The following is a 21674-nucleotide window of genomic DNA, read 5'->3' on the forward strand; positions in this document are numbered from 1 at the left end:
ATATTAATTACATGACTAGATAGACGCATTTTTTGAAAATAACTTCAGAAAGCTCGGGGAAGTCAGAGAATCTCAACAAAAATGTTGAGAGTATGTTTAAAAACATTGCTAACATGATCTGACATGATGGATTGACATACTAAAAACATTTTTAATGCTTTTCTAACATGATTTAGCATGTTGCTAGCATGCTTTACCATCTTTTTCACATGTTCAAAATTCAGGCCCTGTGTTAGCATTAGCACAGAGGTATACAATATACCCTGTTTTCTCTAGGTAACTTCATCTGTGCAGAATCTAATCCACCTGAAAAAAAGAGCATCCATATAAACTCTCACTGACTTTCTGCTTCTCCCATTGGGGCATATCACAGTTGATTGACTGCGTGTTTATTTGGCACGTTTTAAGCCTGACACTCCTCCTGACGCAACCTACAGTGAGAGTACAGTAACACGTACAAGGACATCCCTACGAGAGGCCTACATATATTCACAACCTCTGTATAGCTGCTTAACAGAGAGGAAACACAAAGGCACTACGTTGCTTGGAAACATTTGTCAATGCAGGTCGGTTCACATGAGGGCTTACAACAAACTGACACAAAACACACAGAGCTGTGAAATAAACAGAACTATGTGGCATATTTGACTTGTCAGTGAGAAAAGAACATTCAGTTTTTTGTGTGTCAGATCATTTTAGATGTTTTTTGTATTTAAATCAATATTTGTATTAAAATATCTTTTAACACCCTCAACCTTGGGTTGTTCAGAACCTGTATGACTTTTTCATTTACTGAAGGCAATGTGAGGCAGCTGACTGTGCTCGTCACCATTTTAACCAGCAGCAACATTATGTGTGGAGTGCAAATCAAAGTAAAGGGAAGAAGAACCTGCCAAACCAGGCTTTTGTGTCTGTAACTCAAAAACTGCCTTCCAGTATCATGTTTATATATGCAAGGAAGCATATTACATTTTATTGTGTTGTACGGGTAAAAAATCTTGCTGAGAAATGGGCAAAACCTAGGATAGTGGAGTGGCAAATAAAAAAATTTAATAAAAATGTGTGTGTATATATATATATATATATATATATATATATATATATATATATATATATATATATATATATATATATATATACACACACACACACATAAACACAAACATCCTACGGTTTCATTCAGAGAGCAACATTAAAATAACTATTGGAATACCAGAACAAATTGATGGCCATAACTCTGAAACATTCAGTCATTTCTTCATGTATTCATTTCACATATACTATTACATTTTAGGGCAAAAATATATGATTTAGCTCAGTTGATGAATTATTTGGTGGAACTGTTCAAAATGACTCACAAAATCAAATGACATAGACTACTATTTACCTATTAAGTAAATGTAAATACATAATGAGCATGATGAAGATAAAAATAGTAAATAAATAAAAAGACAATGAAACAGGAAGAACCTGTCATGTTACATACAAAAGACCTTAAAAATAATCTGAGGTCCAGAAAGACGTGTATGGATGTACTATGACATGTATCAAATGGCCAGGACAAACGTCTGTTGTCTTTTACTTTCATCTATAGCCTGTAGTTTACATCGCATCACACCATTTATTTGGACTTTTATATGGCATATGAGCATCACGTGTATGCCTGTCAGATGATGCTGGTCTAAAATTAAAACAATCAACGCAGACAGAAAAACGTATTTTAACGTTACGAGCTGAATGCTGGATTTCTTATCTTGTATGCAACGTAGTTGTATGGACAGGTTCAGCGAGTTCCCGGATGACGTTATGTCAAACATGAACTGGTCTTGCCAGTTGTTTGAAAACCAATTGTTTCGTTTCGGTTTAGTACTTCAGTATAAATCGTTAAATTAATTAATTCTGTATTACGTCAATGCATTTACGTTTTAAAGATCAACACTTCTGGAAATACGCAATTACTGCAATAGCTTACCGTTCCTACGTAAGCTGTGTTGATATTAGTGCAGTAATGCCCACAATAATGTATTCTGCGAGAGTACACCATATTATGTGGTAAAATGAAGTCAATGCTAGCACAGTATACACATGGGGACGCTAACCATTAGCATCGCAGCAAAACAGATAAACTATTCAGGTTACCATACCTGCTGTTTTTCGAAATGTTCCCTCTCGGCTCCTAAAATCGTTTCTGTCCTTTTGCTTTTAACCCGCGAAGGCACCTGTCGTATTGAATTCATCCTTTATATGCTCGCGGATTTTATTATGAACAGATAATTGCGTATCGAAAGCGTGTTATCCTCCAAGTGTTCGTCGTTCGACAGTCCAGTGTGGCTGTGTGAGGTTTATTTTCTGGTGGGTTATCAGGAACACCGCGACGCGAAGTAGGACATGGAGAAAAACCTGTTCTGGCTTCGTGGCTTCTTGCCGGTTTGAGTCGTACTACAGCATTGTTGTGGGAGGAGTAATAATGCGCGGTTTAATACCCCTGAATTTCACGTTAAGACAAAAGAGCATCTATTTTTTAATGAGGAATCGCCCTCGTCACAGAGGTGACACCTTTACGTCGTACGCGCATAAATAAGTACTGAAACAAAACAAATTCTGTTATTTCTCTTTACGTGAAAGGCATTGTGTGTGCCTTAAAGATATCCAGCAAGTCTGCTCAAGTTATCAAAAAGTATTCACATAAACAGGAAAAATAGTAAAATGAAGTTTTGGTATCAAAATGATAAACTGTTACAAAGATGACTCTCCAGAAAATAAATAAATAGACAATTTTTGATGAACAGGTGAGTATGGTGAAGTATTTCCTGACATTTATTTTGACTTAGGCTGACAACAACTATACTACTTCAGAAAGAGCTGTAAAACTTCTTTGTAAAAAAAAAAAAAAAAAAAAGTTGTATTTTGTTGTAGCAAGAGCAGAAATATGCCCAGCTAGTGTCTTGGTGTTAACAACAGCAATGATAAGGGTGACTCTTTCATCTCATACAGTGAGACACAAACTGCAACAGTAAAACGCTTGGCTATTGTCCACTGAAGTATCTATTATAGCCAGAACATTAGAAGTGCATTTTCCCAAGGCCCAAACAAAATAGTTTTGGGATTTCATAATCTGGTTAATCATTTTGTGTAATGTCATAGTTCACAGGTCTGTCTGTTCACACTTTTTGTTTTGTTTTCACTTGTTGGTGGCGATTGTTGCCATCCTGATTGATTGTCCTCTTTTTTCAATAAACAGCATTTTACTGGATTCAGGCTTTATTTCCTGACAGTTAATCACTCAGATTAAACAAATTAAACAACGTCCAAAAGGTTTTTTCATGGTTTATGTTGCTGCTTTATGTTAAACTGCTTTATTTATTTCACATCAATCTACACTCAATACAGCATTATGATAAAGCAATAAAGCTCTTTCAATAATAATGCAAATATATTTAAAAAATGAAATTACTACATTGCACAAGTATACTTAGTCTTTGCTGTTCACATTTAGTGCAGGAGCATTTATGTTTTGTAGATGTTTTCTACACTTGGAGTTGGAGTGGAGTTAACCTTTGGTAAGTTCAGTTGAGTGGGTGTGTAGGAAAGACCCCCACCTCTCAATAAAAGATCTAACAGCCACTAGGGCAATAACTGGCTGTAGAGCTCATAGACAGGACTGTATCAAGCCACAGATAAGGGGAAGAGTTCAAAAAAGAAAAAAACACCAGATGTGCCACTTGTTGGGAACATGTTCTGCATCAGCCTGATTTTATACGTAACCTTTACAAGCATAAAACATACTTTTTTTTTTTTTTACATTTTTACTGATGCTAAAACACAATTTAGATGTATCTCAAAGATTAAAACATACAAATCGCTACATATTTTTAGTTAAAGAAGCTTAAAATATTTGCTTATCTTTTTAATTAAGATATTTGTATCAGTGCATTTTTAACATTTTGTCAATAAGCGATTTAGATTTTACCCCCAAACCTAAACCTACCTATTTTATGTTGAATATAAAAGGATATAAAATGCAACTGACCAAAATATGCAAATTTTCATCACAACATAGCATTTAAAAATATTTTATATTCGCTAATCCCACTCCTGTAAACCTAAACATAACTATCTCTGTAGAGTATAAGAAAATTGTCTGGGTTACGTATGTAACCCTCGCTCCCTGATGGAGGGAACAGAGACGTTATGTGGTGACGACAGACTGGGGTCTTGCTTGGAGCCCTGATTAGCTCTGATTAAGAGAAAACAATGAAATTTGGCAAGTGGTTAACTAATCCTGAGCTCCTCTCCGTCATGCTCGTTAGATTTGCTGAGGAGCCGAAACCGAGTCTCAGCTCTCAGAGATGGTTCGAGGTTGTGGCAACGTTCCCTCCATTCTATCAGTCACTACGAGTTATGTTGTGACGACAGCCTGGGGTCCAAAAGAAAACTCCACAACGTGAACTCGTTACTACCTGCAATAGTTGGCAAGCGACGCGTGTGCCATGCAAAGGTCATATCCGTCCCATCTCCAGAGCAATTTGTTGACTTTGGTGCCCACAGGGGACCAGAGGTGAGTACATGTGGAAACTGGTATGTACTGACAGGATTAATTGCATCTTGTATTAATTCAGTTTCCTCTATCATTACTGCTATTGTGTGTCCTTAATTATCAACTGCTACTGTACCTTCATCTTTAAAAATGGTCTCCATTACTCCAATACTGGTGCTGATTCTAAAGATCTTAATAATTATAGGCCTATTTCTAATCTAGCAGTAGCAGTTCAACTTGGAATCTCACCTGCAAAGTAATTATATTTGTGAGCACTTTCAGTCAGGCTTTAGGCCCAAACACAGTACAGAAACAGCTCTTGTTATGGTTGTACATGATCTTCTACTAGCTGCTGATTCTGGTCTTCTGTCTATTCTTATTCTTTTAAACATCAGTGCTGCCTTTGATACTATTAGTCATTCAATAATATTGGAACGATTGGCATCTATAGGAATAGTTGATAATGTGCTTCTTTGGTTCTCATCTTATTTAAGTGAAAGAAAACATTTTGTACAGATTAAGAATACACGTTCAGATTCTATTCCAGTTACTCGGTCGGTGTTGGGCCCTCTTTTATTTATATCTAAATTTGACTTCTAACATACAAAACTCTTTATAATTTGGCACCTTGTCTTTCTGATGTCCTTCATTTGTACACTCCTTTGACTGAGATTATCCTCTCCAAACTTTAAAGTTGAGATCCTTCAGTGGTAGGGTTTTTAGCTGTGCAGCCCCGAAGCTATGTGTGACAGAGCACTGGGAGAATAAAGATGTTTAGCCCAGGGACCTTTAAAGAATTATTCTTTAGGCAACACAGGTTTTTCCAACAAGAATTGGCAAGAGACAATTGAAAAAAGACAGGCATTGCAATACTCAAAAGCCAGACTTCACAAGATGGAACAATGGCAACCTGTATCAGAGGACATCATGAGAACCGATGCTTGGCAGCTAAACATAAGGGGCACAGTTGGCCTAACACAGCAAGACACCATTCACCTATACCTGTGACACACATACACGACCACTAGTGAGAACACCAACACTCGGGATCCACCCCTACGTTAGGCACTCAGCTCCTGTAATAATACCCACACTATGTAATTGTAAGAAAAATTTACCAAAACAAAACAGTGCGTCCAGATGGTTGTTCCCAAGCAGTACTGACAGAGGGAAACTAGCAGCATTGTACATGCAATTTAATCTGTTTAGAAATAAACTAACAGTTTATAGCAAGCAGACACAATGAATCAGTAGTAGAAAATGTGAATCCCAGTATTAAAATTTCCGAACAACCTACCGTATTATTAGTACTAACCTCCCATCAGACAGCAGGCAATGGATATGCCGGGGCGGCCAAGAGCTCGTTCAGTCAAATGGACCGAAAGCATCCAATGTCAGGTGGGCACCCGCATCCTCTGTGTTAATCAGTCTTGCTTTACGGTTAAACTATAAATAAAATCACAAAATCACCACTACAACACGAACAAGATTAAGACAACCTCATGATACATACCTTACCTGCAATGGGCAACCTCAGTCAAATGCCAGCACGGGAATAACTTCAACCTGCCTGTCAATACAAAGACTACATTATGAGCTTTAACACACTGCAAACAATTCAGCTGAAGTTATAGCACATACCTGTATGACGACTAAATATGATGCAGCACACAAGGGGGTGTGCCTCGTAACAGAATACTGCCTCAACCCCTGGTTTATATAGTGCCCTGCCCAATAATAGAACAATTACTGCGCAACCAGCCAACCAGAGGTGAGCAGAAAAGAAAACATCACCATGACCTGTCACATATGATACTCTTTACATTTGCACATTCGCCAGCTGGACTCAATTTCCCAATTTAAAGCTCAGAAAATGTGTGTAGAATGGCTTTTAATGATATATATGTGTATTTTAATGATAATGATTTTAATGTTATAGATTCATATTCATATTCAGCATGTGTGGGTCTCATTTCACTTTTCTGTAAACAGTGCCATGATGTTCTTTATCAAATAGCTCTACTTCTGTCTCACCTGTTAATATTATGATCTCCTAGAAGAAGTGGTTTTGTCAAGCTCCAGTCTTTTTATGCCTGTTTGTCTCTTTTCATTCACATGGCAATGGATAATGCAAGCTGAGACTTTTGTTCCGTGTCTGCAGATCAGCTTGAACTTTTTTGAAGGTAAATCAGTTTTTTTTTTTTTTTATCTGACATTCAAACAATGCTTTATTGTAATTTTTCATTAATTTTGTTGTTCCGTCAATGTCCAGGGAGGTCATTGGTTGTAAACCTCTTGGTGATACTGTGCACAGTGGACACAGGTGCATTAAAATCTCTGGATATGGACTTGTAGCCTTGAGATTGTCCATGTTTTCCCACATTTATTTTGTAGAATCTCTTTACACTTTTTTTCTCCATGCTCAGAATGACACACAAAACAAAGGTTGAGTCAACTTTTCTCTATTTTAACTGGTGTGATTCCTATATTGCTCACGTCCATTACTTACCACAGGTGTGTCTATATACAAATTACAGGAACATGACATGCTTTTAAAGCAATTATTTCTTACAATTTTGACAAGGTGCCAATAACTTTGTCCAGTCCATTTTTGAGTTATGTGTGAAATTGTATCAAGTTTGACATCTGTTTTTTTTTTGTGTTGCTGCAGTGCAAACAAAAATAGTCAATTTACCTGTGCTCTTTTCAGATCATTTTAATCTTATAGAATTGGAATCAGATCTAAAATGAAAATATTGACTACAGTCTTTGTGTATATCTTTTTTTTAAACAAGCCTTGCTAGATACAGTACATTCACATACACATCTAGAAAAAAATGTAATTGTTTTATTTGTAGTAGATTGTTGTTTATATTCACAAAACATTAGTACTGAAATACTATTAAGTAACAACATTAAATGCAAAATGTGCAAGCATATGTTTGATTAGTGCAGGGTTGTCTATATTATTACCCACAGATAAATAGTGGAATTTAAATATTATGCCAATGTTTGTGTAACCCTGGGTTCCAAGGCCTTTTCCAAAAATTCCTGAAGGACAAAAAGGACAGAGAGAGAACTATAAGAATATATCCACAATCACAATAAATAGTAATCACAAACAATTAAAAAAAAGTGCACCATTTATCAGCTAATAAATGCAGTTACATGCATTCCTGGCCAACTGCTAATTAGTTAAAATCAGGACTGATTATATCCTAAATGTGTCAGACTGCAATAATAATAAATGAATGCAATCTCACTCAAAAGTATCAGTTAACAAAGGCTCTGTTTAACTGTATGTACAGTGTTAGCAAGCATTCCTAGTCTTCAGGTGAAAATTTTTATCTGTGCAAGTTAATCCACAAGATTGGTAATCTTTAATGAAGACAGCTTGTTATGAAAGGTTTTATTTTCTTGTGTGATTACTGAAAGCAAATACCATTTGACAATAATATATTGGCCTTTGTTGTTAAATAAGATGGTCCCTTGTAGCAATAGTTATAGAGATTGTGTGTCCTTAAGAAAAAGTTTATCAGCATATGCCGTTATCATTCTGGGTATTGGTGCATTCCTGAATAAAATAAGAGATCTTTTTAAAATTTAAGGTTGATTACCCTGACAGGATCAGACAAAGTGTTGCTCAAAGATGACGTTTGACTTCCTTTCAGCTCCTTGTATTTCAGATATTCATTGGCAAAAGAAATTGCCTCCTCTTCACTATTCAGAGAAGAAAACAGTGATTTTTGTTAGAAACACAAATTAACTTAGACCCTGAAAGTGAAAATTGTAATTAAAAACATTCAGATGATCACACTTCTGAATATTGGGGTCTCTGGAGACTCAACATTGAAATAACCAAGGAAACTATTAAACTTTGCACTTTTTTAATTTGTCAAATAAAATGACTAATTTCATCACAATGCAGATCAAACTCTTCTGGTCCGTGTTGCTGTAATGTCTGGGTAGAATGGAGCAGAACATGTCACACTTGATATGTGATCATCTGCAGCAGGATGTGATCAGCACATACCAGTGTTCATTCACTCGTTTTAATACACTCAAAGTAGATTGGTCTCTCGAAACGAGATCCCAATTCGTAGGTCACATCCGACGTGACTCGGAGTGACCTACTAAAAGCAAACAATGTTTAAATCCACGTCATTTTAATATTTGGCCACATGCAAACTCAGAAACTTTTTGAAATCACGATGTACAATAAATGGCATATATTAAATGGATTAGAAATAGGTTGATGTTGGCAAAGGTTTATAAATGATTTAAGTTGCAAATGTAGTGTGAGAATACAATTTTCCCCAACGAACGTTAAGCAATTAAATGCATATCTTTTGCAGAGGAAGAGTTAGCCCCTTTTACACACACAGTCTTTATTGGTAAATTACCGGCAAATTTGCACATTAAGAGATTACATGTAAACAGCAACAGGACCTTTTCAAAAACTCTGGTAATTGAGTCCTGGCAATCATATCGTTCTCATAGTGACATGATTAATGCGGCTCTGATTTATGCTGAGTGTGTGTACAAGACAGATGACGGCAAATGAATATCGCAGTCTGGATGCTTAGAATTAACTCCTTTGTTCGTATAATGGATGACATCCGTCTTGTGTTTGGTTAATCTGAAGCAAGACAAAAGGCTTCACTTACGTACTTGTCTTAGTTTGTCCCAGGGAGCTGATTAGTTTACATTTCACTTGCACTGCTGGGTCAGTCTATATATCTATGTAAATATTAATTTTCATATTGTAAAGCGCTTTTCACAATACATACTGTTTCACTGTAGCTTTATAGAACATATATGTATATTACAACGCTAAATTAATGCTAGTACACTAGTCGCTATACGCCATTATTACGGATTTCATTCATTTTAGAATGTGTTCTTATTTTCAACAAGTTTGTTATTGTGAACAAGTCCTAGAAAACATTTGAATGAAAGTAATTCAATGCAGGCTACCGTGTTTTGCATAAACCTGTATTAATTTTTGTTTGTTTAAGATAAAAGTATAACCAGTCTATACTGTGGGTATGCATGTTTTTATGCACATTTACTGTAAACACATATACAGTAGTACTCGTCAAAAGTAGTGGCACTATTACTATTTTGAATATTTTTGTAAGAAGTGTCCTATGCTCATCAAACCAGCATTTAATTTACCAAAAATACAGACACAACCAGTTATATTCTGAAATACTATTATGCTTTAAAACAATGGTTTTCTATTTTAAAATGTAATTTATTCCTGTGATCAAATCTCAACTTTCAGCATCATTACTCCAGTCTTTAGTGTGACATGATCCTTCAGAAATGATTCTAATAGGATCTTCACATGTCATATTTACATGTGCCCTTGAGCAAATAGGAAATATAAAGAAACTGAATAAATTTATATAAACACTAAATTCTAAATTAAATATAGGTGAACCCTTAAAGCTACAGAAGTTATTAATTCTCTCTTTATTTTGATCACAGCAGCTGGTTATTAGGTTTTTTTGTGTGCTGTACCTTTAGAAGATACCGCTGATGAACGTGACACAGATCTGACAGGCATATAAAACCTTTGTTGACCCACTTCATTTCTTAAAGTCCCAAATGAGATGAATCAGGTGTGTTAGATACTCGAGGACACTTTGGAAAACTACTGCTTTTCAGAGACACGTTCTCAAATGTGACTAATAACAAATACATACATGCAGCTTTAATCACATTTTTGGTACCTGACGTTAAATATTTATTTAAAGCTGCTTTATTTTCAGATTCTTATTTAGGTCTTTTTTAGCATTATGTTAATATGCTGTATATTAACTGTGGGAGAAAACTGGTAGTTCTATATGAAACCTGACATTTGAACATCCCCAAAATGAAATTTCATCTCGAATGAACTAACCTATTTTGCCCAACCAGACAGTTCAGCAGCTCCTGCACTGTTTCAGAGTGACCCTTTGAGATCAAGTGCCTCTTCAAATAACTGAAGTGTTTGCTTTTCATCAACATTTGGGACTTGCCGTTTCGACAAAGGAAGGTAAACACTGTGTCTCTAATCTGTAAAAAAAAAAAAAAATTAAATAAAGAGATAAAACGGGAAGACATTTTAAATCGATCAAATAAAACATACAAATAACCGAGTACTGAGAATAGATTTGTTTTAACAAAACAATAAGACCTGTGAAGGAATGCCAGCTAACTCCCCAGTAGTCATGCTTTCCTCTACCTGGTCCAGAATCAGTGTAGGATTACAGGATAACAAGAAGTTCTAATGTATAAAACACACAAAACATTGTTTAGTACAAACTGAAAAAATTAAAAAGTATGCAGGTCACAAACAGTAAAATAGGAGAACTTGCATACATTCAAGATACATGCATTCAATAATAACTTAATAACGACAGTCATATCATTACAATTCAACTAAATACATATTTTAGAATTATAGGTTATGATAAATTCTGACTTCGGAAAAGAACAAAATTAATTAGGCAACTCACTATTAAAAACAAAATAAGTAAATAACTGGAGATTTATTTAATCTTAAAAATGTTAAGATGGAAAATCCAGAATTAATAAAAGCATAGCCAGTGATTGCATGTGTTAAGATGGCACTTTAGTCTGAATAAAATTTAAACGCATCTATAGTGAATGTGAACCTACTTGAATCTGTGGTTCTTTCTTTTTGGCACAAGGTATAAGCAAGAGAGTTCCCAAAGAGAAGGCCTGCAGGCTGAACTGAGAAAAGCGCTTGGCAATAGCAACCAGATCCAAAGTAAATAAAAAAGGACATCTAAAAATAAATAAATTAAATAAATACATTTCAAGGTTCAAAAATGAAAGGTTAAAAACAAGGTAAAAAACTTTTTTAAATTATTTTTTTAACATTTACATTTTTTTTTAAATAAATATTTAAATACAATTGAATAATTAATTAATTACATTTTCATGTACTATTTATTAAATTAATAAACTGGGATGCAAGTTAATCATAAACTGGGGTCCTTGCTCTCCCATAACCCATAAATAGACAATTAATAGATTAACCTGGGGTGTGCCCTAACGTTACATTAAAGCTGCAGTCTGTAAGTTTTACCTCTTTGTCGCCATTTATGCTTGAAAGTCATCACACCGATAGGAATCCTGTACAGTTTCTTACCTACATCTTGGAATATATGACCCAAAAAAGAATATTCACCAGATATTGTTACCTGAACACGTAAGTAATAGGTCTGCCACACTTTGATCTCACCAACTGAGGGAAAAAGTATTACAATAAACTGTGCTACCAATGGTGATTAAATCGAATTATCATTGACCTCATATCACATTAAATCCTTGCAAATCATTATTACTGTTGTACCTTATTCTCAACATCAGTACTGACGATGAGTAGTGTTTCTTAGAGCGTGTAGATTGTACTCTAATTGTCACATCATTTGAATTTCATATTAAAAAAATTATTTTAAAACAAAAAGCAAACTATGCTCCCTTCAAACTGGTTGTTTATAAAATCCAACAATAAACGGAATATAATTTAGTTTAATTCACATCCGCCATTAAAATGATTTGTGGACATTACAAGCTAACTATTGTGAATCGTGATAGTTTGCTGGCTATGTACTTGCTGAGATATTGATTCTGGATCATTTTAATCCTAAAAAGTTACAGACTGCAGTTTTAAAGCTAAAAAAAATAAATAAATAAATAAATCTTTGTTTGATTATTGCATTAAAATGAACAATTGCAACATAATGCAATAATCAATATTTTTCTTTCTAAGTTCACTCATTGAGTTCTTTGCTAAAGGGAGATTAGCGCACATATATACATAACACACACACACATATTATTAGGCCTCCACAATTATATAAAAATCATAATTAACCTGTTTACATGATTTATTAAAAATTTGAAAAGTTGTTTGGACTGATAACTTACTTTAGAAGCAGGACAAATGTCTTATACATTACATCATGTTGTCTAGGGCTGAGAGGAAGAGAGGCTGTGAAATGATCAAACACACAAACATTTATAAGCCTTTAAATAACAAAAACTTAAAGGATTTATTTTTTCTCTTTTTACCTGTCAAGAAAGGAGCCTGAATCACACTCCGCCATATCCGAGAAAGACTTTGCCCCTGCAATGATGAATGAATAAATAAAAATATATCAAAAGAGAATACACGTGGATGATCCAGTAATAATTTAAAGGGGCTATGAATGCATTTTTTTTTTAAGTTTCCTGAGGTGAAATGAATTTTTTTAAACAGTAATTATTGAGAATAAAACAGTAATTATTGAGAATAAAAGGATACATTTTCAGCTCATTTCTAAATTACTACAGGTATCCGAAACAGATTGCCCACAGCTTGGGTTTAGAGCTGTATACTGTACATAACAATTGTCCCTTGGAGCTGGTTTTGGAAATTATTGTTGCTTTAATGTTATTAGATTATTATGTTACTTCTGTGCAGCTTTGTATATTTCTGGTACCTTAAGGAAAATAATTCTCTCACCTTCATATATACATTATGTATGATGGCAATGGGATAATATATGACCTCAGTTGGAATGAGCAAGTTATCAAAAATTCTTTATTTTCACATTCAAAAAAGACTGAGCTACAGGTCAGTCAATCAGTCAATATGATTGTTTTGTTTTCATCAGCATTTCACTGGTTTGGTCCCATGTCATCAAGAATTTAAATGAATATTCACAAAGATTGTTACACTTTTGAACAACAGGCCTACAACCTGTGGTGAGAAGCAGCACAGAAGTGAGCAGAGAAAAAGGTACTCAGAAAACATTCAAATAAACATCATGTTAGATGTACTATTTGGAACATTGGGATCACTATAAGAAAGATAATAAACTTTAAAAAAATAAAATTGTGCAAAACTAACATTTTTCACTTCTTTTGGCCACATACACATTTCGCACGTAAAATTTTTTGCATTGGTCTGAACAGCAGACAGGCTAATTGAAAATATAAACTCAAAGTGACAAAAATACCGGGCCATCACAAATAAATCAATGACACTATACACACACACACACACACACACAATGCCCTTCAAATGTTTGTAATCAGTATGCTTATCAAGGCATTTATTTTATCAAAAATAAAAAAAAATCTGATTTGTAATATTAGTTTGCTAATTTAATATACTTTAAAATAGAATTTATTTCTGTCATGCTTCTTTCAGTGTTATCCCATAACATTTAGTTTTTATGTGTGTATTCTACTTTATACTGTAAAGTGCTTTGATGCAACCTGTGTTGTTAAAAGTGCTATATAAATAAAAATGATTGATTCATTGACCACTGTTCAGAACTGTGCTAGCTAATATTTAGCGTCTTTGAGCTACATTCAAAAATATCTAGAACTGTCACTACTAAAAACATAAGCAAGCAAAATCTAAATAGGTCAATATTTTAATCATTTTAATTAAATTAACATTATGATATGACATTATGATTAAAGGCACAATTATTCAGAAATGAGTCTGATACCTCTGATCTACATAAAAACATATATATATAAAAAAAGATCACCTCTAAAAGATGTGGCACTGCTATGAGGGCTTCAAGAACCTTCTGCAAATAGCTTGTCTATAGAAGAAAAATAAAAATTTTCTGAAATTTAAAACAGCAATGAAAATAAAGACAGAGGAACATTCAGTCTAAACAAACACCACATGAGAAATATCTTAAATACAATTACAAAGTACAGAATGTATTTTCTAGTAGATTCTTCATAGCATCAAAAGTTATGGTTTTCAGTAATTCACATTTCACTATGAGCTTTTGCTCACTTTTTAATAGTAATAGTAGAGGTCACTTACCATATTGAACGACATGAGTTTTTGCAAAACACTGTTCCATAGCTGCAAGTCATAAACCTCATACTCCAAACAAAGCTCTGCAACAAGCCTGACAGCCTGGAAAGAAATAAAAACATGATATGCCTTACTGATAAATGTGTGCAGATTATGCTTCAGTGGCATTGAGAGACATTCTGAAACAAAAGGTGAATAAAACATCTTGCAATGGGTCAAACTGCTTTTGACACTATTTTGTAAGTATCAGAGTTTTAATACAGTACTGAAGGCTGTCGTGTTATGAATGGCTTGCTTACAGTTTCCCCTCTCATTTAAACAGAAAATGATACACTTTATCCTTACATGATCAAGCACTGTAGTTATAAGAAATGTTCACACAAATAAACACTTTTGTAGCGTCTGCTTAGGATCATTAATGGTTTTTTTGGGCTTTATGTCTTAAGGTCATGATCATATCAAATCAATCAAATTTTTGTATGAAATGTTTCACATGTTAAAAAACTAAATACAACCTTATTTTGATGTATTGTGCATGTATTGTGATGTATTGTCCTATTTGCAGTATCTACCTGAGGTTCATTGTTGTGGTTCTTCCATAAACCCTTGATCATGCCTTCCTTAGGGCTGCTGATGAACATTTCCAAGGTATAGGGAATGTTCAGGGCCTCCATCTGGGCAAGGTACATGTAGCACTTCAAATAATATCTGTGAAAAGATTAGCATGCAGTCATTAACATGATTAAAACAACATTGCAAAAATGTGTTTGCATCAAACACAATGACAGTTCCATTCTGAACACAATAAAGATTTAATATTAATAGAATATTATGGATGCAGCTCACTTGATTTTGCTACTAGGTTGGTTGGAAAGTGCCTCCAAGGTAGCAGGATCTGCTAAGTGAGTGAGACAGAGAAGAGCGCGGCTGCGATGTTCAAAGGTCAAGCGAAGGCCTGATCCTCCCAGGGGCTGAACACAGGGACAAATGTTAAGTGCAGGGCTCAGTATTATTATCATTTCATTTCGTATTTCACTTTAATTATTTTAAGATTTTCATTTTCAGATACGTAATTTTATGTATTATATTTATATATTCCTTAATAGTACTTATTTTTTTTCATTTTATATAGATGAGATTGTTTTAGCAATTACAGTTTAGTTTAGCAATTACAGAAATTACATACTGTAATTACACTTCATAAGCTTTATTGTTACGCTTCTTTTTCTTCATACTGTGTGTATATATATATATATATATATATATATATAAGGCTACAGGCAACTTGCATGTATTAGAAAACATAACGATCTGCAGTGTATTTGCTAATCATTTGTCATTTTGTGAATTCGGTCATAAAATAACCAGCATCGAACAAGTAATTGGACACATAGGACACATTAATCTTCTCATTAGAGACATGAGAAGCAGTGCTAAATGGTCTCTCGCTATCGGTGCTTATAATGATTATAGCACTTTTAAATGCCTTTACACAGCCGACATATTTGCTGCATAAGTAAGCGTATATTTTAACACATCATGCCATTGTTTAGCATTATTTATTCAGTCTTTTCGATTGTTCACTGAAAGGGCTTTTTTAGGTTGCGAACAGTCGGTGCATCCTAATATATATATATATATATATATATATATATATATATATATATATATATATATATATATATATATATATTTTTTTTTTTTTATATAGCACTTTTAACAGTATAAAATAGGAGAATACAATAATAGGGATGTATAATTGTTAATGAGATACAGAGGTGGTATCTGTAATCAAATAATCATCAAATCAAATCAATCGCTAGAAACTGTGTCCCCAACTAAGCAGGTGCATGCGTATAAAGAAAAGTTCTACTTACCCATGTCTGTGCTGTCAAGATGGGGCTGAGCAATCGTGCACTTATATCCATAGGGTGCATCTGCAGCAAGTAAACAACTCTGCAGTACACAGAAAAGAACACGAAAAGAAAAGGCAAAGAAATACTTCAAAAGGGAGTCCACAATGTTACAGGAACCAGTAATGTCACATTATATGATATGGTATAAGTATAAAATACTTTAGAACATTTTGTATTAGTACCTCATGAGGTCAGGGTCATCATTTATATCAGTCACATGGTCCTGATGATTTATGTCCTACAAAAAAAGGATGAATATTGGAGGTTTTAAAAACTTGTTTAATAATGCAACATATAATCAAGCTAGGGTTATGGATGGTGAAGCTACAGTCATAATAGCTTTAAAACAATACATTTTACATAATATACATAATACACTTAAAAACAAAACACACACACACGTCAATCAAAAGTATAATTAAAGAAATGTAAACAATTAAAAAATAATATGGTCCATATAATTTAAATTTGTTATATTGCCAAGTTATAATTGATACGCAATGGAAAAATATTCTGGTCGTGGAGAAACACTGTCCTGCAGATTTTTACTCGAACCTTGATCAAAATGACCTGTCTGTAGTTTACTAGGAATCCTGAACAGCTAAATCAGCAGGATCCAGTGTGTTTTATTAGGGTTGGAGGACAGTGGCCCTCGAGGACCAGTGTTGAAAAAGCCTGATTTAGAGCATGTTCAGGAAATTGTGTTATGTCCCTAACAGGACAACACGTTTCATCTGTTCAGCTATAAATATTAACAATGATGTAAATTGACCAGGACCTGTTTTTTTTAAACAGTCTATGGTTTCTGGTGCGACAAGGGACAATTAAGGAGATCTACTGTAGCAAATAAATGTGTTTGTTCTGCAAAAGACTTTGCAGTGTGTATTTAACATATATTAGATACCTTGCCAATTGACTGCGCTGTTTGGCACAACCACTTCTCCAGAAGAATGTTCCGGATCTTTAAAAGATCAACACCATTGATGGAGGCAATATCTTTGGCCACGCTGTGAATGTCTGTCCAAGTACAGAAAAAGAGGTCCAAGTACAAATACAGATTTATTTTGATTAACTTTGTTTTCAGACGTTTCCAAAAAATAATTTAGTAATTAGTTTAATATAATAAATAATTCAGTGATTAGTTTAGGCTAGGATTTAGATATATAAGACAATAATAAGAAAAAATAAATACAGCAATTCCTTTAGCACAGTATGCCATACTACGTATCCTTACCGGGGTAAGTCAGACCAGAAGGGTTTTTCATACGGTCCAGCACGGAGCTATGCTCAAAGAGAGCTACAATGAGGCGACCAGGAAGTCCTGTGAGTTTGAGGAGCTCTGGAGAGCTGAGCTGAGATGAAATAAGAGCATTCTCCGTGGCTGAGCGCTGATACTGCAGCTGCAGTTTAGAGATGAGTGCTTCACCTCGCGCCTGTAAATTTTCCTGTTAAAGGTCCAAACTGAATAGTCACCAAAATGCCCATTACTGCCATTGTATGACCATAACTGAAAAACAGTCATATGTGAAACCTGTTTTTGAAATCCCTGACAGTATGCCAATATAAAATATTAATTTATATATTATGCTGTCAGGTAGGAATTCCCTGCTTTGTTTCTTTTCTGGGGAACTGTTTAGTCCATGGACTAGTTGAAATGTAGACACTGTATTCATCAACCAAATATTCATAGCATTATCTTGAATTTCCTGAATTGTTAAATGCTACGTTATGAACGTTATATACATATTTTCCTAACTTGTCACAATACAGTTCACTTTATACTTGATTGTACTTTCTACCTGTTGAGTTTCCATTTATGAATGAATTTGAGAAGGTGCAAAGAAAGTAATAAATTTATTTACCAATATTTACATATAGTGAAAGACAATATCACATATGAAATTGACAAAATTAACTTCAACATTTTTTTGCTTGTATTTACCAGATTTAACATGTTATATCTGTCTCTTCATAAGACTCAAACTTCATTTGACTTCATTAAAATTCCTTCATTTGTATTAAGAAAAAACAACACATTCTGTGGTCTACATGCAATAATTCTTAAAATATTTCTAGGTTAATTAAACATTTTTAGAGCTGTAGGGATAGATTCTGTGAGGAAAACTTTAAATTGTGCACAAATGTTAAATTGCATAGTCAAAATATCAGAAATCATCAATAAAACTTGACCACAAGAGGTTAGTAAAAACACATGATTTAACAGCTAAGCCAGTTCATGCTCATCTATTTAGCAAAAAAGCAATAAATGGTTTTATATTTCCACATACTATTCATTTCTTGTTTATATTAAACAATATACCATAACATTTTTTTTATTAAAAAACGTACCTCCAGAGAATCAGACTGCAGTAACTTGTGTACAAGCTCCAAACTGAACTTTAAGAAATCTGTCTTTTGTGCACCTGGAATAAAACAAACATGATTGTGACAAGTGAGGAAGGCCCGAGAGCCAGGGGAATGGAGAAGAAATGGAGCAAAAGATATTGAGCAACCTGGTCTGTTCCTCACCCAAATTTATTGCATTCAAGATTCAAACAATAAAATATAATGTTTGAGTAGTGAAAGAGTCGAGTCATACTACATGACTTACCTGCAGGAAGGTCCTGCGCAATTTTATGGACTGTGGCTGCAGCAAGTTCCAGATTCTGAATGCACAGTGCATACTTAAAGATACTCTGAGTCACACTGGACAGTTCTTTACTGGGATTAAGACTCTGGATTTTCTTTGATTGATCCGTTAGCAAAGGCAAGAGACTCTTCTTGAACACATGGTTCACAGCTAAAACATACAGCTTATCAGGATTAACCTGAGTAAAAAGCAAAACAGAAAAAAAGACTGTAAATATCCTACCAGGAAAAAGAGGTAAATTTCTTTATCTCCTAGAATAAAGAAATAGTTACATTTCTATAACATTGTTATTGTGAATGACTGCTTTTAAAAGCAAGAACCTAAAACCCTAACCATAGCCTACGGAAGTCTGATACTGATGTGGACTTTAATGTATTTGCCAAGAAGCTATGAGCATTTGTCTGTTTCTTGTTAGAGGTGACATTGTATTGCTACCTCGCCTTTGCCTACCCTGACGCATTACAGAATGATTTTCACTGTGAATTTCTGGACAATTTCTGTAAAAGGTACACTTCAAAGTTTATTTTATTAGTGCTGCAAACGGTGCACTGTTGTGTGCTTGAATAATAAAAAAAACAACAATTATCTCTTCTCCTTTAAGTATGATACCTTCATTAATTTACAGATGAGAAGTAGCGTGGGTAAAGTGCCCTCACTAAGTTCTGGAGCTGTGGGCACACATTAAGGAAAACAAAGAGAAAGAAAACATCACATTAAAACTGAAAACATGCGAGTCATTCAAGATAAACTAAAAGCATAAATCAGGAAAACGATAAATCAGGAAGGGTATGGTGAAATAAACAACACTACAAAACCTGACACCCTGATACACACAGACAATTTTCCAGAAAGCATGGTTGGTCTGGAAGAACAGATGAAAGGGCAGGCGGGTGTTAGCTAGAGCAGTGGGTTCAAGACCATTTTCCAAAAGGTATGAGCTCTCCAGGTCAGTGGGGGGAGAGATTCTTCTATGTGACTTTAAATGCTGGAGTAATCCCACCATCTAAATAATAAAATATGAAGATGTTACAATTAAACTTATTTCTTATTCCAAAACTTTAAATACATGATTGCCATTACACAGTAAGTCTCCGTCATTCAAGCTATGTGTAGAAAAACTTGTTTAACCATCAGTTTTTTTCATCCTGTTTGGTAATATGAATTATATCTTGGTATGTGACTGACCTGACCGAGGGGTAGAAGGGTTGTAGTTTCATCAGCTGTCTGAATAGTTCTGAGTACTCTCTCTATCCACTCATAGTTGTATGGATTTAGCTGCACAGATTACATTCATATTAGAACAAAGATTACGGCACTAGAATAATCTACCATACAAGATAAATGACGTTTGAGAAATCAAATACTTGGTGACAAATGCAGTAGTGTCCTAGATCCCTTAAATGTTGTGTAAAATCTTATGAAATGTTTCCCAAAGAAAAACAAGGGTAAATGATTAGGACAAGGCTTATAGAGAATCAGAGATGAAGTATGCAAGACCTTGGTCAAGGCTGTGTTGAGACTGATCACAAGGTCTTTGGTAGAGCCAAGCTGAGGAATAATTTGTAGGGCACTTTCAAGCAAGTCATCTTTTCCCAACAGTAACTCTTCACCCTGCAGGGTACCTTTAGCATCACCTTCTTCAATCTCCATTTCATACCACCTGTCCTCCTGTAGCAGTAGAGTGGTTATGTACAAATTGATTGCAGAACCACTGTCCAATCCAAATGTGCTGCAGAGCCACAAAAAACAAAACAAAACAAAAAACACTCAGCATAATACATTCAAGTATTATTAAAAAAAAACAGATGATTATGGTAATTCTTCAGTCTGGACGGTTTTTAAATATCTGGGACAACAGTTACATCACATCTGCTTTGTGATCCAATGAACGGTATCTACACTTTATCACATCTACATATCTATCACTGTATAATAAACAGCAATTTATCGATGCTCTAATTATTCATAATCATTAACTACTTGTATAGGGACATAAAAAATCCTTTGTATGTCGCTAAATGATTAAATGTAAGGAAATGTTAAGGAAAATAATAAATAGCTGACTTGCCTGCAGTAATGCAGTATGATATCAGGAGTAATATTTTTGTTTTTCACAAGTGTAGGAATCAAGTTTCTCTTAGTTTCTGCGCACTGCCTAAACACAGACTGGATGGAAACCTAAATGGAAACAAATGTCAGAAGGACACACATTTCTGGAGATATTACACAGTTTTAAAATAGATTAAATAACTTGGTTTTGCCTCACATGGGCTTAATATTGAAATAAGTTCAAGCATAAGCTCAGCACTGACCCCGAGTTTGCTAAGCTGAATGCCCCACTCTGCATCAGTGATAACAGACAGAAACTTCCCCCTTTCCTCTTCATCCTCATACAAAAAACTTAGATGGGCCCCCACCATAGCAACAACCTACAGAAGACAAATATATTTATTATTATTATTATTATTATTCAAAATACTAAAAATATGCTTAAATTTGCAAATGTTTGTTATATTAACGGAGTGGTAAAAACAAAAAACTGAATATTGATTGCCTAATTGACTAATAGTCAGCTGGTTAATTAGTTAAATCAGTACCTGTTTTAAAATGCATTTAAAGCACTGTGAGCAGAGACGTTTTGACAAGGTAAAAGGTGTTGTTTTACATAATCACTGAGGAATTCCTCTGAAAGTATGTTACAGACATTTAATGAAGACCCAAAAA

The 21674-nt window shown here is 34.4% G+C and overlaps 2 protein-coding genes across 4 annotated transcripts in view; both read right to left on the reverse strand.

The window, feature by feature from the left end:
* The window catches only part of hip1rb (huntingtin interacting protein 1 related b), a 32898-nt gene extending 30430 nt beyond the window's left edge, over positions 1-2468 (reverse strand). Inside the window, exon 1 of the mRNA XM_043240061.1 lies at positions 2145-2468. Within this exon, the coding sequence (XP_043095996.1) occupies positions 2145-2237 (93 nt within the window). The 5' untranslated portion in view covers positions 2238-2468. The remainder of the gene's footprint in view (positions 1-2144) is intronic.
* A 4498-nt stretch (positions 2469-6966) lies between these two features.
* Positions 6967-21674, reverse strand: part of kntc1 (kinetochore associated 1) — a 53173-nt gene continuing 38465 nt past the window's right edge. For all 3 annotated transcript variants that reach the window (XM_043240553.1, XM_043240554.1, XM_043240552.1), the window contains exons 38-60: positions 21263-21379; positions 21019-21128; positions 20448-20679; positions 20136-20225; positions 19785-19953; positions 19560-19618; positions 18912-19128; positions 18650-18723; positions 17535-17745; positions 17205-17317; positions 16483-16538; positions 16262-16340; positions 15231-15355; positions 14957-15092; positions 14391-14486; positions 14101-14157; positions 12629-12683; positions 12485-12548; positions 11207-11336; positions 10722-10811; positions 10446-10600; positions 8155-8257; positions 6967-7588 (exon numbers count right to left, since the gene is read on the reverse strand). In XM_043240553.1, coding sequence (XP_043096488.1) covers positions 7538-7588; positions 8155-8257; positions 10446-10600; positions 10722-10811; positions 11207-11336; positions 12485-12548; positions 12629-12683; positions 14101-14157; positions 14391-14486; positions 14957-15092; positions 15231-15355; positions 16262-16340; positions 16483-16538; positions 17205-17317; positions 17535-17745; positions 18650-18723; positions 18912-19128; positions 19560-19618; positions 19785-19953; positions 20136-20225; positions 20448-20679; positions 21019-21128; positions 21263-21379 — 2589 coding nt within the window. In that variant the 3' untranslated portion in view covers positions 6967-7537. The remainder of the gene's footprint in view (positions 7589-8154; positions 8258-10445; positions 10601-10721; positions 10812-11206; positions 11337-12484; positions 12549-12628; positions 12684-14100; positions 14158-14390; positions 14487-14956; positions 15093-15230; positions 15356-16261; positions 16341-16482; positions 16539-17204; positions 17318-17534; positions 17746-18649; positions 18724-18911; positions 19129-19559; positions 19619-19784; positions 19954-20135; positions 20226-20447; positions 20680-21018; positions 21129-21262; positions 21380-21674) is intronic.

The sequence above is a fragment of the Puntigrus tetrazona genome, chromosome 5 (genome assembly GCF_018831695.1).
Source record: "Puntigrus tetrazona isolate hp1 chromosome 5, ASM1883169v1, whole genome shotgun sequence".
NCBI classification, from domain to species: domain Eukaryota; kingdom Metazoa; phylum Chordata; class Actinopteri; order Cypriniformes; family Cyprinidae; genus Puntigrus; species Puntigrus tetrazona.